The sequence below is a fragment of the Rhinoraja longicauda genome, chromosome 3 (genome assembly GCF_053455715.1).
Source record: "Rhinoraja longicauda isolate Sanriku21f chromosome 3, sRhiLon1.1, whole genome shotgun sequence".
Lineage (NCBI taxonomy): Eukaryota > Metazoa > Chordata > Chondrichthyes > Rajiformes > Arhynchobatidae > Rhinoraja > Rhinoraja longicauda.
In genome coordinates this window covers 68,005,669-68,030,686 of record NC_135955.1, presented here as the reverse complement: position 1 = coordinate 68,030,686, position 25,018 = coordinate 68,005,669, and the positions used below count along the sequence as shown (strand labels likewise).

Sequence of the window (25,018 nt, the reverse complement as noted above, 5' to 3'; positions counted from 1 at the left end):
CATTGAATGGGGGTGCTGGCTCGAAGGGCTGAATGGCCTACTCCTGCACCTATTGTCTATTGTCTATCCCAGTGGGCCACATGGGTGGCAAGGGTATTTTGTCTAAAGATAGGTGCGAAAACTACTAAGCGTGACACTAATGAATGTATAGATGCTGAAAATGTCTGAAGAGATTTTGTAGTTATTTCTTTGTATACAATTTTATTCTGAACAAAAAATAATTTTCAGAAATTAAAAAAATGGTAGGACCAAAATGAAATACTTTCCTTTGCCACAGATGTAGCCCAACCTGCTGAGTATTCCACCATTTCCTATTTTCGAATTTCAGTATTTGCAGTTTTATTTTTCATTTTCATTTTCTTGGCAAGACCATGGCTAGAAAATCATTTGAATCTTGGTCCTGTTAGCTAATTACACCTGTTTTAGATATAATGCGCTGTAGATTGAATGGGGGCCGACATCGGGACCTCCGGCAGCGGCAGCGACAGCGTGTTCGCCCGTCCCGAATCGCGGGGCTTGGGTCGGCCCGCCGTGGACCTTTCACCGTCCGGCACGGCGCTCCAATGTCGGGAGTCCCGACCGCCCCGACGTGGCAACTCCAACAGTCTGACCGCGGGTCAAGACGGCAGGGGAAGAGAAAAGACATTGTGGCCTTCCATCACAGTGAGGAGGGACTGGAGGAGACTCACTGTGATGGATGTTTCTTTTTGTTTGGTGTTAGTTTGTGATTGTATGTGTTATTGCATTTTTATTGATTATTCTTATTGGTCTTATTGTTCAACTGCGGGTAATGTTTCATTTCACTACACATTTATGTGTATGTGACAAATAAACGACTATTGACTATTGAGATTAAGTAGATTGATTCCTGTAATGAAGGGCTGTGCTCAAACAGAGATTGAGTAGCATTAGCTTATATTCAGTGGAGTTCAGGAGATGGACAGGCAATGTCATTGAAACCCTTTATAAATTGTTACAGTAGATGATCACAGGCTGTTCACTCAGGCTGGAAGGGCAAGAACTAAGGGATATAAGCTTTGAAATTTGTCCATGTGTCAATAGCGCCACATAATGTCCCCCCTACAATCAGTCTGAAGAGGGGTCTCGACCGGAAACGTCACCTATCCATGTTCTCCAGAGATGCTGCCTGACCTGCTGAGTTACCCCAGCACTTTGTGCCCCCTTGAAAATTAACCAGCATCTGCAGTTCTTTGTTTCTACTGGTAATTAAATCAATTGTTTTGCATTTACATATATACTTATACAGAATATATAGAACTTTGTGGGAAGTCAAATAGGAATACGATATATTCTGTAAATGATAGGGTACAAGGGATGTCAATGAACAGAGGGACTTAGGGGTTCAAATCCATTGTTCACTGAAAGTACCAATTGGGTAGTCAAGAAGGCATGCAGCTTGCTTGTCCAGAGCTCAAGGCAGAGAGCATGAAGGTTGCGGTGTTATGTTGCAACTTTACAAAACAATGGTTAAACTGCACTTGGAGTATTGTGTGCAGTTTTGGTGGCCACATTATAGGATGGATGTGGTTATGTTGAAGAGCATGCAGCGGAGATCGACCAAGATGTTGTCTGGATTGGAGGATTTTAGTTATGGGGAAAGCTTATTTTTCCTGGAGCACATGAAGCTGACGAATGACCTGATGGATGGATGTAAAATTCTTAGAGGCGTAGATAGGGTAGACATTAGAATCTTTTTTCCAGGGTGGAAATGTCAAAGACTGGTCGGTCTAGTTTTAAGGTGATGTGCAGGGAAGGTTGGTTTGTAGAGAGAATGGTGGGTGCATGGAACCAGCTGCCAGGAATGGTGGCAGACACAAGAGTGTCATTTAAAAGGCTTTTAGATAGGCACATGGATTTGCAGGGAATGGAGAGATATGGATCACATGTAGGCCAAGGCGATTAGTTTAACTTGGCATCATGTTCATGGCATACCCATGACACGTACATTGTAGGCCGAAGGGCCTGGTCCTGTGCTGTACTGTTCTATAGACACAAAAAGCTGGAGTAACACAGCGGAACAGGCAGCATCTCTGCTGAGAATGAATGGGTGATGTTTCGGGTCGAGACCCATCTTCAGACTGAGTCTGAAGAAGGGACTCGAACCGAAATGTCACCCATTCCTTCTCTCCAGGCTTGTATACACTGGAATTTAGAAGGATGAGAGGAGATCTTATCGAAACGTATAAGATTATTAAGGGGTTGGACACGTTAGAGGCAGGAAACATGTTCCCAATGTTGGGGGAGTCCAGAACAAGGGGCCACAGTTTAAGAATAAGGGGTAGGCCATTTAGAACGGAGATGAGGAAAACCTTTTTCAGTCAGAGAGTTGTGAATCTGTGGAATTCTCTGCCTCAGAAGGCAGTGGAGGCCAATTCTCTGAATGCATTCAAGAGAGAGCTGGATAGAGCTCTTAAGGATAGCGGAGTCAGGGGGGTATGGGGAGAAGGCAGGAACGGGGTACTGATTGAGAATGATCAGCCATTTTCACATTGAATGGCGGTGCTGGCTCGAAGGGCCAAATGGCCTCCTCCTGCACCTATTGTCTATTGTCTATTGTCCAGAGATGCTGCCTGTCCCGCTGAGTTACGACAGCTTTTTGTGTTCAGTTTAAACCAGGATCTGCAGTTCCTTCCTACACTGTTTTGTTCTACATTCCATGGTCAACATAAAGATGAGTCCTGTGCAGTCAGTTTCATTGAAGGCTGAAATTGGCTTTGCATTCCTAACATGAGAAGAGAAGGAGGTTGACCAGATAAGCTGCAGAGTTGAAACTAAATAGGAGAAAAAGCTGCAGCTCAAGTAGGAAACAGTACACTTGAGCTGTAGAGTTTGTCAGGTTGGAATTTAACAAGCGGCATCCACTGCAGATCCTTCCCTGGTATTCCCTATTCAAAATGTTGTCAATTTCTTTTCACGGAAAATACTTTAATATTATGCACTAATTTCTGTTCAGGTCATTTGTGCAATTTATCAGTCAGATATTTTATGTGAACAGCAACATGTTTCTTGCAGTAAAGATTTGGTTTCAGGGTTTCAATTTGCTGAACCCAGCTGCTGAGTAAACAAATCATGAGGATGTTACAATAATGATATTGGTTGGAGAGGACATCCTTCAGGTAACAGCAGAATTAGAATTTCAGAAAAAGTATATTTTGCAATTTAAGTTACATTAAAATGAATGCTGATGGTTACAAAATGGAATTACCATTAAATGTAAACCAGTGAACACGTTTCCATTGAAATACCAGTAAATCATTTGAAGGTTCTTATCTCCCATCAACATGCCTGATGATGAGCTGGGCCAAAGGGCCTGTTTCTGCGCTGGATGACTCTATGATTCTATGACAGTGAAACAGACAATCTAGTTGTTTTCAGCTTGCTGTTTTCTGGAAGTATGCTGCATGCAAATTTTGTGTCCAGTTTTGAGCATCACAACAGTAGTTACATGACAAAGGTTTGGTTGTTTCAGCCAGCACCTAGTCACCAAAAAGTCAACAACTTACCGTAAGACAGCTGATTCTACCCAGAAATATTGAATGTGGCTGACTGCAACCCTAAAGTCACCTCACCCAACACGCATGCATAAGGCCATGGACTCGGCAATCTGTCCTTATTTATAACTAATATGTTCCTTTATCCCGTGCTAACAGCTAAATTCCAATTTGCGCAAATAATTAATCAATACTTCCCAGTCTGATGAACTATTATTAATCCTTGCTAATTTTCTTTGACCGTAAACCGAGATCTCCAGTCGATTATATGGCAAATTGTGGGGGGGATGACTAGAGGGAAGATCAAAGAGATTTGAAGATATTTGGCCCTGCTCCATTCATGGGACTAGTCACTGAACAGAGGCTGTTTGTCAGGCATTAAGTCACAACATCTGAAACAACAGTCCAGGAAAGGATACCTGATGGAATAAGTTAATTCTTGAGGAGGCAGGAAGTCAGGATATATTCTGTTAACAGTTAATAGAGGCTTAGTGGCAATTCACATAGTTTCCATTCACTTCATATTTCAAATAAAATAAATCGAAGTTGAAAAGCAATGCTGCCTCCATGATGTTCACCAAAATTGCATATGAATCACAAATCATAAACACACTTAGTCAGGAAGCATTGTCCAGGTGACAACCTGTAATAATCATAATGAATAATCCCAGAATATAAAACAATAACGCAGCACTTCAGATCAATGGAAGCTGACAGCTTTGACTAATATTTGTCACCTTAAATTGTACACAAAATGATTGAGCATCTGTTTTAACAGCATGTAATTCCAGTGACCAGAAGTGCATTAAATATAACAGTTGAAAAAGGGGATAAAGTCTAAATTGACTAGAAAGACTTCTTAATTTACAGATTGTAACATTGAAAAGGACAAATACATTTCAGCAACCTGCCCTGCAAAAATGGACATTTCCGTCAAGTTGCAACAGGAAGGAATCTAATTGAAAGAGCATTGCCCTTATTTTTTAGGTCAAACACGATGTAATCTCGATCTAGAGTTCAACTCTTTTTCACCAACCTCTTAATTAGTGAAGAGATATTAAGATCAGGGAGAAGATGGTGAAAAGCCTGAGGCACAAAGCACAATTTCTCATATATGCTTAAGCAGTAAAGTACAGATGGCTTAGCAATGCAGTCCTGGATAAACAGAATTTAAGTTAAACTACTGTGATAGATTGCAGTTGGCAACTTTATCTAGAGACATACTTGTCCAATACTTCATGATTATGAAGGGCACACAGATAAAAAATTGCAAGTGTGAAAGAAATTCTCTGGAGTTTATCTTGTAAACCAGCAATTCTCAGCCATTACCAGTGTGAACTATAATATTTGTATCAACTTGGCAGAGACTGCAGAGGCTCCAGACATCTGGAAACTGAGATAAGTAGGAAAAGAGAGGGGCTATCCTTGACTTAGGCAATTGAGAGATATCAAAAAACTACTAAACAAGGGTTACAAGGACATGCAGACATAAATCACAACATAGAAAAAAAGAAGGGTCAAATCCTAAAGGAGGGAATAATGAAATGGGGGTTTATGTTCCATCAACTGTTTCACCTATTTCTGTGGTTAGTAATGAATCATACAACATACAGTAAGGCCTTACAACATTTCATACAAGGGGATGAAATGTTCAGTGGGAGGGTGGTCTTCAATACAATGGCAGCAGAAGGGAAGGTTAGACTGGAGGGTTAAATTCATTTTTTGCTAAGGGGTTCACACCATTAGTTCACCACACAGAAATTGCAGCAGAAAGAAGCATACTCTGAAAGATTTTCGTAAAAGTAATTTATAGAAATAACAGTTTCCAGCCAATGTTTGAAGAAATGAAAGCAAAGGCTGTTTTTGTAGCCTTTTTGAAACGTTTCAGAGTATTTGATATCAGAAGCTGCTGCACACATATAATGTCTCACCCACATAAACTGTCCTTTCTGATCATTTCATAAATCCTGCAGCTTGTAAGTATTTTCTTTGAAGAAATCAAAGGCCAAAGGAGACTAGTCATGTGGGTGCAACATCTCCAAGGAGCCAGTGTGCGACACAGAAAGAAATAGGTTAAATTGAGCAGAAGTTTGCTAAAAAAAAGCAGCTGTGCAGACATTGCGAGGGGTACATTCACATTGCACGTGCATTTTCTCAAAGATAGTGAGGGGAGGCAAATTAGCAAATGAGAAGTATAAGGTTCCAAGATTGAACTCCATGCGGCATTGTGCAAATTAAACAACGCAATCCTTAAATGGCAACAGAAAAAAAATCATACCACATTAACAGTCGAAATAAACAAAACAAAAAATCCGCTTTCCAATTAAACCATCAAATGCAATTGACACCAAGCTTTATAGATAATTTAGTGTATTAAAAGCACTCCCACACACCAAAATGTCAGACACATGCAATCACCTCTGCTACCATTGTTCTTCAAAAGGGGGTAAACTGCTTCCAGCACTGTCACTGCTCATCATCATGATATCCCACAGAGCATCAAAAATTAAAACGACCTTGTTTGGTGTTAATAATCCTCTTGGGTCACTGCCATTCTCGGTCATAATCAAATACGAGCACAAAGAGAGTTAAAAACGATGAAGGCAAAAGGTTAAAGACGAAACCTATTTGGAATAGGGCCAGTTGTTAGCAAAATGTGTCTGTGGGTCAATTTTGTTTTTATTCATAATGAGGTCATATTTTGACATTGTTTCCCTTGATTTCCACACACTCACCCCCGCTCCAGTTCCTGAAGGTATCCTTGCTACGGTAGACCCTGTGGCTGGTCTGCAGAAGCCAAGAAATTCATTCTCAGCAGTGGGAGTGCTTTACGGGCAGCTCATAAATTGACTGAAATGGTATGAATTGCAGAGGCAGAGCAGAACCCACTGGCTCCTTTATTTTGCATGGGAGTAAATGTTATGGCTATCGAGGACTGGATTTTAATTGCAAGTGAAATCTCTGGTTGATTTTTGCTCCCTTTAGTCCAGCTGAAGAGAAATTGATTAAAATGTTCCAAATTTGCTCCAAGTAAGATCAGTTACTCGGTGGGGTGGGACCTGCTTTACGTCCTCATCGTCCCACCCTGGGTAGTTCTACAGAACTGGCAACATTTGCAGCAAAGCGTCAACTACGGTACTCTGAAGCACCAATTGCCACTTTTGATTGTTGTAGTTGACATACGAATGAAAGAAGTTACTCAGTATGGACCATGAATTCCCAGTCAGCGAGGGGAAAAAATCTTTATTTTCCTTTTCTCAATCAATACCTACTTCCTCTTGTGTTTATCTTTCTTGCTGTGCATCAGGGTTACTTTTTTTAGCCAGTCTCCACAGCAACTCACCAAAGCAGGCAGATGCTGGTCTAGCCTTGCAAACAAGCAATTATTTATAGCTTTTAAGCTTTCCTTTGATATTGTACAGGTTCTACGATGATTAATGGGTGCCTTAAAATAATGCCTACTGTAAAGATACTTTTTCAACCTACAGTTCAGGTCTGACCCAAAGGAAAACATTTTCACTTAATTATGATTTGATAATGTTGTCTTATCACTTTTATGTTTTTTGAAGAATTAAAACATTCTGATTAATCCTGATTAACTTATTACTGGCATATATCCAGCTTCAATATGTCTCGGAGAGTACTGCTAGGCAATGTTAGATAAATAGTCCTAACGTAAAACTTGTGCTATTTTAAATAAAATGGCTGAAGTACACTTAGTTGATGCCTCATTTTATGAAGGAATCTGCCAGAGAGGATGCAGTGAAGATTGGGGGGTGGGGGTGGGAGGGGGGTGGATGGGGGTGGATGGAGCACAAAGGATGTGGCTTTAAAGTGATTGAAAAAAGATACATGGGAATGTATGGAATACCCTTTTTATACATTTTGGACGCTACCTGCTGAGGTGATGTTAACAGTGCCATTAAAAGAGAATTGAATAGGTACTTGATTAAAAAAATAATTTGTTGAGCTGTGGGGAACGGGACTAACTATCCCGATCTAGCAAAGAATTGAAGTGCCACGTAGCCTCTGTCTGTAATAACAATTCTATGGTTCTTCAACATTGGTCATAATCAAGTGGTGATCGACCACAAGTTGATATCAGCTTCTCTATTTACTATTTCATAGGTTGCTCGCCCTTGTGGAGGAGTGGAGCACAAAGCAGAATTGGAAATTAAAAGTGCATAGCAATCCAATCTGTGCATGTCTAACAGTCTTGAATCAAGTCACCGAAATTCAGCTCCAAAACTGGATATTTTTGAAGGAATGGGGAAATTAGGAGATTCCATTTCCTTTTTAAAATGTTATTATCACTAAATATTTGATTCATTTATGAGGTGAGGCACTGCTGGGAAGGCCAACATTTATTACCAACTCTAAGTTACCCCTGAATTGAATGGATTTTGAGGCCACTTCAGAGGGCAATTAAAAATCAAAGACATCTCTGTGAGTCTGACGTGATGTACACAACCAGATCAGTTAAGGATGAGAGCTCTCTTTATGCTTGATTTGCTTAGATATATATTTTGGGAGTGACACCAAGAACCAGTTAAATTCTTTACGTATTTGTATAAGATGCCAATTGATTTTATCCATCTGGAAGCAGCGACCCTGCCATTTACCCCCACCACAGGAAAGATGTGTTTCCAAGGCCTTACCGTTGGTATCATGGTGAATGTGTGGAGGGTTAATCACGTTTGGGTCAATGATTTCAGAGGACGCAATAACATTCTTCTGATCCAGCATCCGCCCCTGGGCATCATAACCCTCCTTAATTGCTGTAGGAGGGGTGGTAGTGGAAAAGGCAGAACTGAAGTAGCCTGTCATCATTGTAAACACAGTCAAGGTCATTCTGTTTTACTTAGAGTCTGAGCTTCTTGTTAAGTCAGGAGAAAAAAAAGAAACATCTGCTCCAGTTTAAGTAAATTGTTTTTAAAAAAAAATCATTTTACGTTAAATTAACTGAAATGTTACTTTCCTCTTTCGCATTAAATCTGCAATGAAGTAAGTAGCAACAATGACAATTCACGCCAGCCTTTGGCACACTGCATCTGTGTGACAGAAGCTCTGAATAACTGTGATGGTGATAAGAGTCCTTGTTGAGAGATGGAGGCAGTTACTTTAAGGATTGTTAACTATGATTTTGCCACAGGATTGTCCTTTGGTCTGCTGGACCTAATCATTAGAAAGGATTTATTTTTGCTTGGTGCCAAAGGCTGAAAGATTGTGCTGACAGGAGCATTTCATTATTCACCATCAACCTTGAGAGGAAATTTTGTTTAACATGAGGCATTATCAGTGCAACCAAAGGGGGTGTTTATGTTACAAGGGAAATATGTTGGGGGGAGTGAGGGTGAGCATCTTATACTGTTAATGCCTTGTTTCTGGAGAAAAAAAACTGTCCACAGGGAGATGAATTATTGAGTATGCATTATACTCTGATTAAAAATAATTTATAATTATTAGAAATGAATTATTGCAAAATAGAATACTTTCACTTGAGTTTACTGCAAAAAGATATGACTTGAAGCCAAGGGAACAATTACAGCTACATTGCTTTTTAACAATGTTGGCTAATAGCTTCCTTTTCCAGAATGTTTAGCTTGAGAAATGTATTTTTGTTGTCGACTCGTCACCATCTTCTTTCTCTAATCATAATCCACAAAATAGTTTGTTCAGAAAGTTTAAGATACCAACAAAATGGCGAGTTAAGTCCTGAAATCTGCTTTCATATAAACCTGTACACAATATATATAATATTGTGGGAAGTCAAATAGGGGCAGGACATATTTTATAAATGATAGGATGCCAAGGAAGGTCGATGTACAGAGGGATTTAGGGGTTCAAATCCACAATTTTCTGAAAGTGGCAACACTGGTAGAAGGGTTGGTTAAAAAGGCATATGGCACGCTTGTCCTCGTGGATCAGGTTATAGAATATAAAGGTTGGGGTGTTATGTTGCAACTTTACACTGGTTAAACTGCGCTTGGAGTATTGTGTGCAGTTCTGGTTGCCACACTTTAGGATAGATGTGGTAGTGCTGAAGAGCATGCTGAGGAGATCCCCCAAGATGTTTGGACACAAATTACTGGAGTAACTCAGTAGGTCAGGCGTCATATCTGGAGAACATGGACAGGTGTGAAGAAGGGTTCCGACCCAAAATGCTGGAGCATCTCTGGAGAACATGGATAGGTAATGTTTCAGGTCTAAACCCTTCTTCAGACTGCAGATGGGTTCCAACCCAAAACAATACTTGTCCATGTTCTCTGGAGATGTTGCCTGACCTGCTGAGTTACTCCAGCACTTTGTGTCCTTTTGTGTATTAACCAGCATCTGCAGTTCTTTATTTCTACATTCCCCCAAGACGTTGCCTAAATTGGAAGACCTAAATAATGGGGAGAGAATAAAAAGGCTGGTTTGTTTTCTCAGGAGTTCATAAGACACAGGAGCAGAATTAGGCCAATTGGCCCATCGAGTCTGCTCCGCCATTCAATCATGGCTGATCTTTCTGAATGAAATTCCTCACAACCCCATTTATCTGTCTTCTCCTGGTGGATATATGTGAAATTATAGGAGGCATAGATAGGGTAAATAGTCAGAATCTTTCCCCCGTGGCCAGGGAGGGGAATGGTTTAAAGCGGGAAGAAAGAATTTTAAAGAGGATTTGAATAGATGTTTTCTTTTATACACAGAAATTGTTGATGTCTGAAACTCACTGTTGGAAGAGGTGTTGGTAGATATAATCATTACTTTTAAGAGACATTTAGGCAGGCACCTATATGAGCAAAGCTTGGGCTAGTGATGACAGAAGAGGGATAGAAATAGGGGCAGGATTCTTGCTTCTTCCAAGTACTTAGCAACCTTCCTAGGGAGGTAGAACATATGGACATAGGAAAACACTGGGTGAATGATTGGCTTGCTATCTGCTCATTTCTCACACATGAATAATGGGACCTAGAGCTGGATTCATAGAAGAATCTGTTTTCTAGGAGAAACAGCTGGCTATAAGGATGAAAATCACTGAACAATGGAGGGATAATGAAGACACAGAAGGTAAAGATGCTGCCCGACCAGCTGAGTTAGTCCAGCATTTTGTACTCCAAGAGGAAAGCTGAAGCGTGATCCATGAATGTTTCACAATGCATGGAAAAACAGAACTCTTGTTCTTTATCATCTGCTGATTTCTAGAACAATCCATAGGCAAGACCATTGCTAGAAGGTATGGCAGGATTACACATTCAGAGATCAACATTTGAGGCTTAAATCTTTTCCATAATTTGTGAATAGAGTAAAAAGGGTCCAGCATTATAAAGATGTCATGTTAGTAGCAAGTCTATGGATGAGTGCAGTTTTAGACAAAATAATGTTGTTTATAGTCAGTCAAGGATAGCCACTGTGATTAGGTATCACTATTACTCTAATCAGCAAGGCTTTGGGTCTTGTAGCAATGCTAAAATCTACAGAAAATTAATTAGAAAGTTGAATAATAAAAGATGGGGAAACTAAAGAAAGAACAGCTAAATAATCTACTTCAGTTGGAGGATAGATTTACGGTTAAAATAAATGTTTACTAAAGTCAATAAAACGGGGTTAAAAAAGAAACACTGACCATGTATTGTATCACGAGACATTTCATGACCTTGTGGAGTGGTTGATAAGTCTAAGAAGAAAACAATGATGGAAAAGAAAACAAAATGCTTCAAAAGAAGGAAAAGAAATACAGAAAAAAACTGTAATATAAATCTCGAAAGTGAGTACCAGCGATTACAATGAAGTTAGGAGTTGGGACAGATGCATTATTCATCCAATGTTCTCACAATCAATGATCAAGCAGTATAATCAGATGGACTTACCATTCAGAGCCACAAAGGAGTCTGCAAAAGAAAAAGGAAAAGGGTGTTAAAAATTTAATTTGCACACAATGGATTACATCATGTTTGCATCATAGTTGCTAAAAAGTTCCTACGGATCCTTTTGCAACTAAAAAACTATGAAATAATTTCAAAAGAAAAATGACACAAAGTGCTGGAGTAATTCAGCAGGTCAGGCAGCATCACCGAAGGATACACTCTAGGCGATGTTTCGAATCGGGACCCTTCACACTTGTCCATGTCCTCCCGAGATGTTGCCTGATCTGTGGAGGTACTCCAGCACTTTGTGTCTATTTTTGTAAACCAGTATCTGCAGTTTATCGTGTCTCCAAATAATCTGAAAGTTTGTTTTAATATCCATTTTTAAATAGTATTGTGTTACAAGAGATTTTTCAAAAGTAACCAGAAATGGTGAAAGGAATGCAGTCTATTGTCATGGGTGCATTGTTTGTGAAGTCTTCTTTGCTTTTTTTTTAACATGCTTTTTTAAAAAAAACAGATCAACGCAATACATTTCATTTCATTTGAGAGAACTGGATTTTCTTTGAAAGCCAAGGTTTTGTTAACTATTTCTCATTCCATTATTGAAATCGTCCATCTTTTATCTACATAACCATGAGTTAAAGAAAACGTTTTATTTGCCTGTATCTAGGTATCTAAAAAAAGGTGAAAAAAATTGTATCCCATTTGATATGATATAAGATTTTTAATATTTTTTTCTGAATAAGTAGCTTGGGAAAGAAAAATTATTGTACTGAATATACCCCCAACAGTCTCCTTAAAACAGTCCTAATATTTACTCTGCATTTTTTTTTGCCGCAGTATTCAGTTTTGCACTTGAGATTATTTTTAAAGCTTTTCTTCTTCTGAGGAACTGAAGACCCTTCTTCTGAAGAAGGGTCCCGACCCGAAACGTCACCCATCCTTTTTCTCCAGAGATGCTGAGTTACTCCAGCTCTTTGTGTCGATCTTTAGACTAGTTGTGTATTAATTAGCTGGATTGGATTTATCCTACATTTGGGGAATAGGACATAATTGGGCAATTTTCCACACTGTGTGTTAGACACTTATGGTATAACTGTACTGGAACAGCTTGGCCGGAGGTGCAGAAATCCTCTTTACTACAGCTGGATATTGTCTGATCCTGTTGTGTTTGCAGTGCACTCAGCCGTTTGTTGACACCTCATGGAGCAAATTGAATTGGCAGGAGACTGGCTTCTGAGGATCTCAGGAGACAGCCGAGATGGATCAGCCAGTGGGTACTACTCAGTGAACATCATTGTCATGCATTAAGCCTTTTCTTGAACAGTTACATGCTGGGCCCTAACATCATTGCGAATGGGGATATTCTTACAACCTCCTCCTCCCAGTGCCCACCACCATTCATGTCTAGATATGGAAGGACTGCAGAGGTTCAATTGGATTTGTTGCGTGTGAGGATGTATATCGCAAGCTGCCATTGCAGTTCAGCATACAAATAATCCAACATTGCAGTTTCAATGAGTTGGCACCTTGTCAATTTTAAGAATGCTCGATGCTAATCCCCACACACCTTTCTGGATTCCTTGCTGAACCATGTTTAATAAACTGTGGATAATGGGTTATTAACCTGGGGGTAAATCAGTCAAATGCCAAAACCAGGTTTGTCTATGTTAGATTTGCAATGATTGCAGACTAGAAATTGCATTTCACAACTGACTTCTGCATTAACAGATGATAGCAGGCTGCCTGCCTGCTGGGAAATGAGGCAGTTGCCATGGAGCTGAGAGAAGAAGATGGGAGGGGATGACCAGGAATATAAAGGGAGAATCACGGGGCAGGGGGAAGGAAAACTTAAGTGGGTGAAGTTGGTTATGGGAAGAACTAAACAGAATCATGTTGGGTCAGGAAACCTTCCATGCTAAAGAGTGGTCTGATTGAACCACATCCTGCTCTATAGCAGGATCAGTAGAGCTGCCAAACAGCACACCAACATACCTACGGATGTTGAGGTGCCAATCTAGTGAAACTGCAACACCAGATTATAATACGAGCATAAACAACATGCAATAAATAGCTCTGTGAGCTTGGGTGCTGAGATCTGCATCAGTGTTTCCTATAAATCAGAAATGAGTGTTATGCACAATGATGCCAGCATATGTGCAAAAACGCCAGGGAAATGTCTTTTTTCTTATCCGGCCATTAGGCTTTCATAATATTGCACATCAATCGTATTGCAAAAGGCATGGCTTTGACCCATGAATAAAAGCAGGCTTGATTACTTTGGCAGTCTCCCAGACCATTGGTGTTCCCGTGCTCGATATCCTGTTCAAATGATGATCTATGTAAGAGAAAGAGAGAATACCATCCAATGACTATTAGAATAAAATGATAACCAAACATCTGATATTTCAAAATCAGTAGATAGTTCAGATAGGATTGACAATATCACCCACAGATTGTCCTGGGACAACACCTGATCAATACCTGTTAGTTAATCCTAGTTGAGAAAGAAGCCGAGGCACAATTCTCCTCGTTTTCAGATTAGAGAACTGGAGGATTGGGGTTAGGAATATGATGAGGAGCAGACAGGGATATAGTAGGGATACAGTAGGGGGGAAAAGTACAGATCCTTACTTACGATTGAACCTTAATACCTTTCTATTTCCTATTTTTCACTTCTATGGACATGAAAATCAGGTAGCAAATTGCTTTCCGGCCCCCTTGGAGGGGAGCAGTGGTGCAACAAATCAGCAGTACATATCTCATCTACACTTCTGCGGGTAGATTAAAGTCTAAAGACACAGGAGGAAAAATATACTGGGGGAAGGGATATGGTTGGGAGAAAGGGAGAGCTACGTGCCCACACAATATCAGTATATTTTATTCCATGTTTCATAAGCCATGTTTCATAATCCATGCTTATTTCATAAGCAAACTTCTACTTTCACTTAAGTAAACTCATTAATTTTTCAGTCTGAGTTCTAACCACCAAGACCACCAAAAGTGACTGTTCATTTAGAATAAAAGAAGACAAGCAGCCAATTTGTCCGCTATTAGCAGATGACATTCAATCCTCCAAAAGGGCTCAGGGGAACAGGCAACAAACAACTTCACTGCATTGATTTCAAAAGGAAGCAGTTGCCAATAGGGCTCAGCCCTTGTTCCATCAATGCTGCTGGCTTCACTTCTCCAGTCACAGATTTCACCTCTGTTCACCTCTCCTTTATTTACAAGGCATCACTTACTTAGTTGTCGGTGACAGCTGCACGCATGATCCCTCCTTCAGCCAACCACAGTAGGGGTCCCGAGAGGCAACACAAGCCCTGGAGAGAAGACAAAAAAAGACTTCTGGATGCATATCCAAGGCACTATCCATGTGAACCCCTCCCAAAAAAAATTGCATACGCACATGCTAGAAACCCTTTACTCGGATAGTGAAAGGCCTGGATAGAGTGGGTGTGGAGAGGATGTTTCCACTAGTGGGAGAGTCTAGGGCCATAGGCCACAGCCTCAGATTAAAAGGACATATGTTTAGAAAGGAGGTGAGGAGGAATTTATTTAGTCAGAGGGGGGCATATTTGTGGAATTCACTACCACAGATGGTTGTGGAGGCCGTCAATGGATATGTTTAAGGCGGAGATTGACAGATTCTTGATCAGTACAGGTGTCAGGTGTTATGGGGAGAAGGCAGCAGAATTGGTTTGAGAGGGAAAGATATATCAGCCATGATTGAATGGCAGAGTATTTGGGCCGAATGGCCTAATTGTACTCCTATAACTTATGAATGTATGAACTATGAACTACTCACTTTTTACACTTGCTGTGCCGCTCACATCGAGCAAGAGGCATCCTCACGACACAAGTGGAGAAGGCCACAAACAGAGTATTGCTGGGCTTATCAAGCAGCATTCCCACGATTCTTCTATCTTCCACACCATCAACACTGCACCTAACACCGAACGGCCAAATTGACATTATGAGAATCACGTTCGATACACAGGGACGTTTTGTCTTTCTGTCGGAATATATTCCCTGGACCAATAAATGAATCATTCATATTTTTGTTGTTTGTGCAAGGTGGGAATCATTATGTGATCGATGTCATGGGAAATTACAGTGAAACACAAGAAAATGGGAGTAGGGGTAGACCACAAGCCTAACCCATCATTCAGTATTTTCATGGCTGAAACTTGCAGGCGTCAACTCCCCGATCGTTTAGAAGGATGAGAGGAGATCTTATCGAAACGTATAAGATTATTAAGGGGTTGGACACGTTAGAAGCAGGAAACATGTTCCCAATGTTGGGGGAGTCCAGAACAACGGACCACAGTTTAAGAATAAGGGGTAGGCCATTTAGAACTGAGATGAGGAAAAACTTTTTCAGACAGAGAGTTGTGAATCAGTGGAATTCTCTGCCTCAGAAGGCAGTGGATGCCAATTCTCTGAATGCATTCAAGAGAGAGCTAGATAGAGCTCTTAAGGATAGCGGAGTCAGGGGGTATGGGGAGAAGACAGGAATGGGATACTGATTGAGAATGATCAGCTATGATCACATTGAATGATGGTGCTGGCTCGAAGGGCCGAATGGCCTCCTCCTGCACCTATTGTCTATTGTCTATCGTCCGCAGAAGTCGGCTATGGGAAAGGATCCGCTGGCTCCAGCCTGGCCAAAGTTCCAGAGCCACAGCCGCAGGGAGCAAATTCAACCTGCCGATCGCCCATGGAGGTCGTGATCGGCTGCCTGACCCGGCCTAGGCACCACATTTTCAGGGGGACTTCTGGGGAGGATTTCAACAGCACTCTCTTAATTTTATCCGCATTAAAGGAGGTGCTGGACCACCAGTTGCCAGAAAATAGGTGGTGCACCTATATTTGACATCGACCAATGAGTAAATTCGCTTAAATCACAACGGTGAACTGATGGTGCACTTACTTTTCTACATTGTAGATATTAATCTCCTCCAGGAAGATGCTATCATTGATGGAGCCCATATTTGCTTTGGCCAGGAATTTTAAGATGATTCCTTTCTCTGACCCAAGAAACACCACGGTGTAATTCAGCCCCGGGCCTGCTGCAGTGTCCACTGCTATTTTAGTCAATCGGTATCTGTTCAAAACAATGAACGGTTTTAATTAAAATTTGGCTGTATTATAGAACCACATTGAATGCTAAATATTAAGAGGAATATATATATATTTTAAAGTATACTGCAAAATCATCTGAAACAAAATAATCACTCCATTTTTTAAAAAAAGCCAATAGATAATGTCAAACCCAGAATGCACTGGTAAAAAGGAGCAACAATCTCCAAGTGTGATGAAATCAAAATGTAATGAGTTCCTTCACAATATAACAGAGAGCTTTTGCTTGGTTGTGACCTATCATGTGGATTCTTTAACCAGAGTTGGTTCCCATTTTGCTGTAATATGCTGACTGCTTCAAGAAGCAGACAAGCTCCCCTTTGTTCACCTACACTGGCAGATCAACAGACCTTAAATTCTAAATATATCTGTACCAAGGGCTGCATTGTTCAACCCATGAAATATGATTTTAGAGAACTGATCGTTCTCTATATATGGGCATAACAGTGCACTCACTGTTTAAACTTTTACCAGCTGTGCTGCCTTCTACCAGACGCTTCACAAAGTCACGCACTAAATAAATATTTTCCCAGCAACTGCACTACCACCAATGAGCAGGAGCTCACACAGCCAACTAAAACTAGTATCAAAGCCTGAACAGCAAAAAATTCTTCCTTAGAAAGTAATTACTTGAAATGCCAAAAGTGTGCAGAATGTCAATTAGATTGTAAAACAAGAAAGACAAGTTTAATGGCTCCAATGTGCTCCTTCACACTAACCCTTTTTTTCTTGCAGAGACTGTTTCAGCATTTTGTATCCTTGATTTTCAGTCTGATGTAATTCCATCTTTGTTTCAAAGATGTGCTTTCTTTCATAATTGTATGGTACCCCCATAATCATCAATAAATCTGCTTACTTAACATACTGCAAACAGTTATGAAAATATCTTTGCTGACAGCCATTAAATTGAATGAATAGAAAACCCAATGGGGAACCATTCTGTTTCATATAATGAACTTGGTCTATGTTCTTAATTTCTCTTAATTTACTACTATGTACCATAAGAGTTCCTGGCCTTTAATGTCCAATTGTTACAATAATATTGATAAAACTCACTCAAAGTAAGATTCTTTTTTGCATAAGTAGGCAATTTAGATGGCAGCCCTGCCAAAATTGTTTAGTCATTCAATAAAATCATCTTTGATGATCCTTTATTCAATATCCTTTAATGTTTAAAAAAATATCAAGATCAGATTTATTAATAACAAGTGAACGTATAATTGCAGCTTTTTTGCTGTATTTTGCAACTTTTCTCCTGCAAACCCAATTCTAAAACTTTATAACATGGTCTATATTCTTAATTTCTCATACCAATAGAACTAATTTCTTTCCATGTACCATAACAGTTTAGACTTTAGACTTTAGAGATACAGCGTGGAAACAGGCCCTATGGCCCACTGAGTCCGCACTGACCGTCGATCATCCTGTACTCTAACCTACACACACTAGGGACAATTTTTTACAACTTACTGAAGCCAATTAACCTACAAACTTTTACATCTTTAGAGTGTGGGAGTGAACTGGAGCACCTGCAGAAAACCCACGCAGTCACAGGGAGAATGTACACATTCCATACAGACCGTAGTCAAGGTCCAACCTGGGTTTCTGGCGCTGTAAGACAGCAGCTCCACTATTGCGCCAATGTGCAACGTTCAATCTAATATCTTAAAGATTGCTCTTCAAATAATCAAAGTAATTTATTTTTACTTCGTAAATGTTGCCATTACAGGCCAGTAAGAAAAGATTGGCATTGGTTTAAGCTAAGGCCAAATAAAGAGGACCACCAACCTGACCATTGTCCTCAAAAACCATGGCCTATTGTAAATTGAGGGGACTGCTTCGTCCAGTAGAGGGTGTGTTTTAATGAAGTTGAGGGTGTCATCTGGGAATCCATTGGAGGTGCTGTATCTTTCCAGGGACAGTGATCCTGCACAATTACCCGGCCTGTGCAAGAGACAAAAGAAATGATTGTCAAAGAGGGAGAAATCAACCAACAGACCCAATTTTACAAAATTGGCACTGAGAAACATTTGAGGGTTATAGAGGCATTCTACGGTGTGGAGGTGAAGACCATAAGACATAGGAGCAGAATTAGATTTGGCCCATTGAGTCTACTCCGCCATTCACTCCTGGCCAATCTATTTTTCTCTCTCAACCCCATTCTCCTGCCTTCTCCCCGTAGCCTTTGACACACTTTCCTAATCAAGAACCTATCAATCTCCACTTTAAAAATACCCAATGACTTGGCCTCCACAGCCATCTGTGGCAATGAAATCCACAGATTTACCACCCTCTAGCTAAAGAAATTCCTCCTCATCTCCATTCTAAGGGTGTGTCCTTTTATTCTGAGTGTGCCCTCTAGTCCTAGACTCTCCTACCACTGGAAATATCCTCTCCGCATCCACTGTATCTAGTGAAGGAAATAGTGCATCTTGTCCGTAAAAGTATTCTCCTTCTTACCTTGGATGATTTAATTTGTCAATGGGATATGAAGATTGCTTTCTTCTACAACAATTGGACCTCAATGAACTGCTCACTTAATTTGACTTAGTGGCTGTGCAATTATTAAAAAATGTTCAGGTAGGGCATTTCCTTACGAGCGATCACAGGACCTCCAAACTACAAGTCATTAGGGTGTAAGAAAAAGTTCACGTGACACAATTCCAGCCCACTCTGCGGGTCAGGCAGCATCTCTGGAGAACATGGATAGGGGACGTTTAGGGTCAGGACCCTTCTTCAGACTTTTGTCCTGACCTGAAATATGACCTATCCAAGTTCCCAAGAGATACTGCCTGACCCATTCCAACACTTTGTGTCCTTTTTCTGTAAACCAGTATCTGCAGTTCCTTGTTTCGACACGCTAAATTGGAGATCAGCTTGGCTTAATTCCATCTGGGTATCAAAGTTTCACTCAGCGACACTAAGCTGTCTACCTAATATACAACAACTCTTTTATGAAATTCCTGACAACATGTACACACAGCACATATTATAGCTAGTTAAACCTACCAACAACCAGCTTACAATTGTTGCATAATGCCAGACAATCCATTTTAAGCAGTCTGGATTTGCATCTGTTAACATCCTGTGATAAAGTGATGTCTGTAGTCCATTTCTCATACCAAAATAATGACCCAAATGAAGAGCAATAGATTAATTGCTATGAATCCATTTGGTATCAAGACGTGGTCTAGCATTTTTTTCATAGCAAAGAGCAAAGAAGAAGGGTCCCGACCCAAAACATCACCTCTCCATTTTCTCCAGAGATGCTCTGAGTTATTCCAGCATTTTGTGTCTATCCAGTGTATGATAGTGTTAGGTAGCAGGCAACTTCTCAAACCATTTCTGGAGTGACATGGGTGGGAGTTAGGAGATTACCTCCAGCCATTCACTGTATCAATGCTTTTATGTTATGTTGGGAGTGGATAGTGATCTTTGTTAGTGGGTAAAAGATGAAGTGCACAGCATATCACAGAAACAGAAATTCTGGAAGTTCAGAATTGAATGGAGCATGATTTGATGTTCTAGTTAGAATTAAATGACCAACAGAGTAAAATGAGTTATTGTATCAGGTGGGGATAGGGGGGGATAGGGTGGGGGAAAGTGCTGGCATAAAAATTATATGGTTTTAATTATCAAAGTTGAATATAACATGTAAAAGCAGTAAATGTTATATAATCAATCAGGGAATGTTATCTTAATGTAGAATCAGCCTGCCACCAGGCCTCCAGTACTAAAAAAGGCTAAAAATTAAATTAAAAGCACATTATCCCGTCAAATAAAACCACATTATGTCCATGCATTTTAAATAACTGATTGGATTTCTCTTGTGTACCAGAAATTTGAGATATCTGAACAGACACTAGGTTGCTAATGAATTTTATTGGCAAATGCATGTATAAAAAAATAATACTATCTTGTTGCATGCTTAAAATAAAACAATAAATTATTTGGATTGTCGATTTAGCCCTCCATGTAAAATGTTGAGCATCAGGGCACTATGCTATTTTTCATATATTTATCCATGTCTACCATTCCACTATTAATTATCAAATTAGAGGATTTTTCTCTGATTGGGAATCAAAGAGAGTGATTGCTTGCCAAACACAATGGGAAGTGTGCCCACTTAATGCAATTGTTTCAATCCTTTCCCTTCAACAGGAGGCATTACCTTGTTTTAAATTAAATAGCTTAACACCTCTGCCAAAACAGCAGTGAGAGGAATCTCGAACACATGCACTGAGCATTTGCACATATATCATTCACAGTTTATTTTTACTACCTAATTACCATATGAGTGCATTTATGCATTGCAGTGTTTCTGATATATTGGTTATGTCATTTTGTACAGCAAAATTCTCCTAAAACCTTCAAAATGTTGGTATGGATACTGATAGAAGACTTTTTTTCCTCATATTAATTCAGAGGTGCACTCGGTAATATTTATCCCCGACAATATCACTAAAGCACAGCTTATCTGGATACTGCTCCATAGCAAGAGTCTCGTTTCAACCAAGAATACAAATAGGATGAGGCAGCTTTTGGCTCAGAGCAGCACTAACAATGTATGAAGCAGTATCATAAGTAGACATTGAGCCTGCAGTTTGGCTTATCTCATATAAAAGACAGCAGTGCCAAATGAAAATAACAGCATTTTTTAGAGTCATTTTGAATTCATATTGTTTCAAGATTCAGTGAAATGTTATCTCCTTGCATAACTCATACTTTTCTTTTGTGCGGGGCAACATGAAGGGAAAAATATTGTTGTACATTTACAGCAAGCTAATAGAATGTAAATGGCATAAATGTCTTGTATTGTGCAGGAATATCGTTAAATTTTACTTTGAAGAAGAAATTTGGCCACAGTCAGCCAAACTTTAACAGAATAAAAGGCTTCTTATGCTGTTTGGACATTCCTGGCCAATTTTTAAAGATTTTTTTCTGAAACAAAATATCTTAAAGACAGGTGGCGTACCTTGGCTTAGGAACTCGGTCTTCAGGGACAGGGGTCCACGTGGAATCAGAAGACTTCTGCTCTTTGAATCGACCAGTAAAAACAGTGGCAATGTCCTCCATATCATACGCACAGACTGCTGAGCCAGGGATGCTGCAGTTTGACAGTGAGCAGAAAGCCGCTGTTCACTCAAATGCCGTGCAGCAAATTAATCCTTAACACATTTTTTAAAATTGGCTTCCTGTTCTACTACTAACAAGCTACGCCATTAAGAGCTTTCACACATTGTCTGGGTGTTTTTCCACTACCCCATTAACCCCAGTCCCCACACCTGGCTTTCTTCCTTAACTTCTCCACAAATGCAGCCCATTTTAGACAGCATTGATGAATTGTGATAAGATTTATACTTTGTGATGCTTTACTTGTCCTAGACATTTAGTTCATTTTTGTTTTATTCAACAAATGATGACCAATTAAGCAACAGAAAAGTAAAGGAAGATAAACCCCTGTCAGATCTAGGAGCAAAAGCAATAACCATACATTACAGCTTCTAGGCATGCTTAAATATAGCTTCTGTCCTTATCATTTGTAGTTATAGCAGCAAAACAAACAGCTCGGAACAGCAAATTCAGAAATATTAGCCATTTTTTAGAGTGAAAATGTAAGTTTGTCCATTTTTTTAAAGTAACAATTTCATAAAAGGAACGAAATACAAATAATTATATACATTCTAGAAATTTAATTATGCGACCTTAATAATATTACATTTGACCTACACTTAATTTGCTGATCTGCACTGGTATTATAAACAAGCAATGTGGTTTGAAGATACTACAGTATTTTAATAACTTTAGGTTAGCATCTCAAATGCTGCCTAAAATGTTTACCTGTTATACGGTGTAGAAAATGTTGCTAGAATCACATCGCGACCATTAATACGTACGACATCAGTCACTGACTGCAGGATGTTGAAGTAAAAATGTGAATCCCCTGGTACAGAACAGTTGAGACGAGCTTTCACAAAGGATGTCCATTGCTTCTCCAATACTCTCTGAGAACCTCCCATGTCATTTTTGCAGACCCGAGCCACTCGTGGGAAGAGAACCTGTAAAATATCCATGCAAGTCTTTTGACATTCCCTTCAGCTCTCAAGTAATCACTTTATAATTTCGCTACATTGCCCCCTGGTCTTAAGCTGAAGTTCATGTTAAAATAAAATTATCAAAATGGAACCAGGTCTCCAGTGGAGCAGCAAGTACTTGGATATGCCTAGTTAAAGAATACTTTATGCAAGGTCAGTCCCTGAGGACGTTTGGAATTGAATTAACAATTTCTGTTAATAATATCTGAAGGGCTTGTAGACTGAGAGTTTGGGTACTTTTTTCTGTGTTTTTAAGCTAATGCACTTATTCATGTGAGGCCCCTTCCCCCACCTGAGTACTGGTGTGCTTGACAAGGGAATAGTTTGGTTATCCCGTCACATTTGGGAAACTGAGTGACCACAAATATAACACAGAGAAATGAGTCAATAAGCAGGATCCATCTGTCATATCAGGCAGGAAGCCTCCTTTGCCTTGAAATTAAGAATCCTGTCATTTATATTGCATTGCACCAGATACTGTGGTGTAAAAATTGTGGTATATCCTGATTCATCGGAAATTGAAAAATTCAGATACATTCCCACAGGAATGATAACATGTCATTGTACACTGAGAGTGGATTTAACCTGAGGTCAACATTTTTCTTCCATCATTCAGATTATTTTGAGCTTCCAGACTAAGCAATTGTAAAGCTCACAGGAATATTGCCGTGGACCGTTCATTATTACAGATTTTAGGGACTATACAACATTTTAATTGGAAACTAGGGGATGTTGTATTGGGGGAAAATAAAAGAAAAACCTATGTTAAATGCACATCTGGCTTTTGTAAATGTAAATGACATTCTGAAATATTGAATTTAGTTTAGGAATACAACATGGAAACAGACCCTTCGGCCATCAAGTCCATGCCGACCATCAATCACCCATTCACACTTGATCTAGGTTATCCCACTTTCGCATCCCCTCCCTGCACACTGAGGGCGATTTACAGGGGCCAATTAACCACAGGTCTTTGGGATAAGGCAGGAAAATGGAACACCCAGAGAAAACCTATGTGGTCACAGGGAGAACATGCAAACTCCACACAGGTAGCACCTGAGGTCACGATCGAACCCAGGTCCCTGGTGCTGTGAGGCAGCAACTCTACCAGCTGTGTCACTGAGTCACCCTAAATACGACATTGTTTTGAATGAAGGCTTGATTTCGATAGGTCTGAGAATGGATTGCCCAAGTCAGCATTGATGTCCCTGAAATTTGAAAGATCATGAGGTTACGAAAGGGTGATGGATATTTGGAACTTGCACCTGCAAATGATAACTGACACTCAGTCAATTGTTGACTTTAATTCTATGAGTAACAGACTTGTATAAAACAAATCTATTAAGGGATAATGGGATGAAAGTGGATGTATGGAACTAGGTCACAGATTAGGCTTGAATTAACTGAGTGACAGAACAGATTCAAGGGAATAAATGATCCACTCTTTTACATCATATCCTGCGTTCAGGTCCTCTGCTTTGTTGGAAAAGCACAGGAAACTTCTCCGAGTGTCAGAATTAAATCTAGAATTAGTTTGTCGGTGACTAAATACCATTTGATCTTGCCAATGTGTGGGATATGAGCACATACACAGTAGCAGACAGGAATAGACCTGTGTCCCATCCAATCTGCCCCTTACCATAACCATTACAATTTGTATATACTCCACCCCAATGGAAGGCATATAGGTTGCTGAATATTGCAGTAAAAAAAATCACAATACTTCAAGAAGTCTGCAAAGCTCTTCTCTAACCCCACAAGGAGATCAGGACCAGACCTGGAAATAATGCAGAATCTCCCAAAGTCAGGAACTCATTTGGATTCCTCAGCTTCAATTAATTTTCAAAAGTGGTGAAAATGGAGACATTCCCACTGATGGGCCTATGCACAGCCTGGTGTGATAATGTGTTCTAAGGATAAGGTTAAATGTCCGGTCTGTCTGGTGTAAACTAATCTCCAGCAGTGTATTAGTTTGCTTATCCCTCCAGTTCAAGCGTTGTCTGCAAGTTGTTGCTGAGTTGAGGTTTAGTTTATTACGGATATCTATAGAATCTTGTTCTGGAAGCACAGCCTTCAGGGAAAAAAAAGAGACTTGGTCGGGAGCGTTGGATTGGGAGGTTGTTAACAGCTTCCCCACTTTGGGATTAAACACATTACAGAATCAAAGTAATATAACTTTGTAAAATATTATTTTACTGTTAAAATAAATTTCACAGTTATAAATTGAATCATTGTTCCATCCCGATATTACATTAATGTGTTCTTAGTTCTCTCACTATTTTATTACTCGGGCCCGAGAGGCCATTGCAACAGCTTCCCAAGGCTGTCTTTTTAACACAAATGTTTAGATCCCTTTGGAGATCCGGTAATTTTCCTTTTTAAAAGTAGAAAACTCATTTCATGCAGAATGTTTTGC

General features: G+C 39.8%; 1 protein-coding gene across 9 annotated transcripts in view; it reads right to left on the bottom strand.

Annotated features, from left to right (window-relative positions):
• sema6a (sema domain, transmembrane domain (TM), and cytoplasmic domain, (semaphorin) 6A) overlaps positions 1-25,018 on the bottom strand; it is a 102,087-nt gene that overhangs the window by 7,014 nt on the left and 70,055 nt on the right. For 5 of the 9 annotated variants that reach the window (XM_078396303.1, XM_078396304.1, XM_078396308.1 and 2 more), the window contains exons 10-19: positions 22,349-22,566; positions 21,483-21,614; positions 18,296-18,451; positions 16,299-16,472; positions 15,174-15,314; positions 14,611-14,688; positions 13,645-13,703; positions 11,366-11,386; positions 11,122-11,172; positions 8,171-8,332 (exon numbers count right to left, since the gene is read on the bottom strand). In XM_078396303.1, coding sequence (XP_078252429.1) covers positions 8,171-8,332; positions 11,122-11,172; positions 11,366-11,386; positions 13,645-13,703; positions 14,611-14,688; positions 15,174-15,314; positions 16,299-16,472; positions 18,296-18,451; positions 21,483-21,614; positions 22,349-22,566 — 1,192 coding nt within the window. The remainder of the gene's footprint in view (positions 1-8,170; positions 8,333-11,121; positions 11,173-11,365; positions 11,387-13,644; positions 13,704-14,610; positions 14,689-15,173; positions 15,315-16,298; positions 16,473-18,295; positions 18,452-21,482; positions 21,615-22,348; positions 22,567-25,018) is intronic. The other 4 variants (XM_078396309.1, XM_078396310.1, XM_078396311.1 and 1 more) reach the window with 4 other exon arrangements.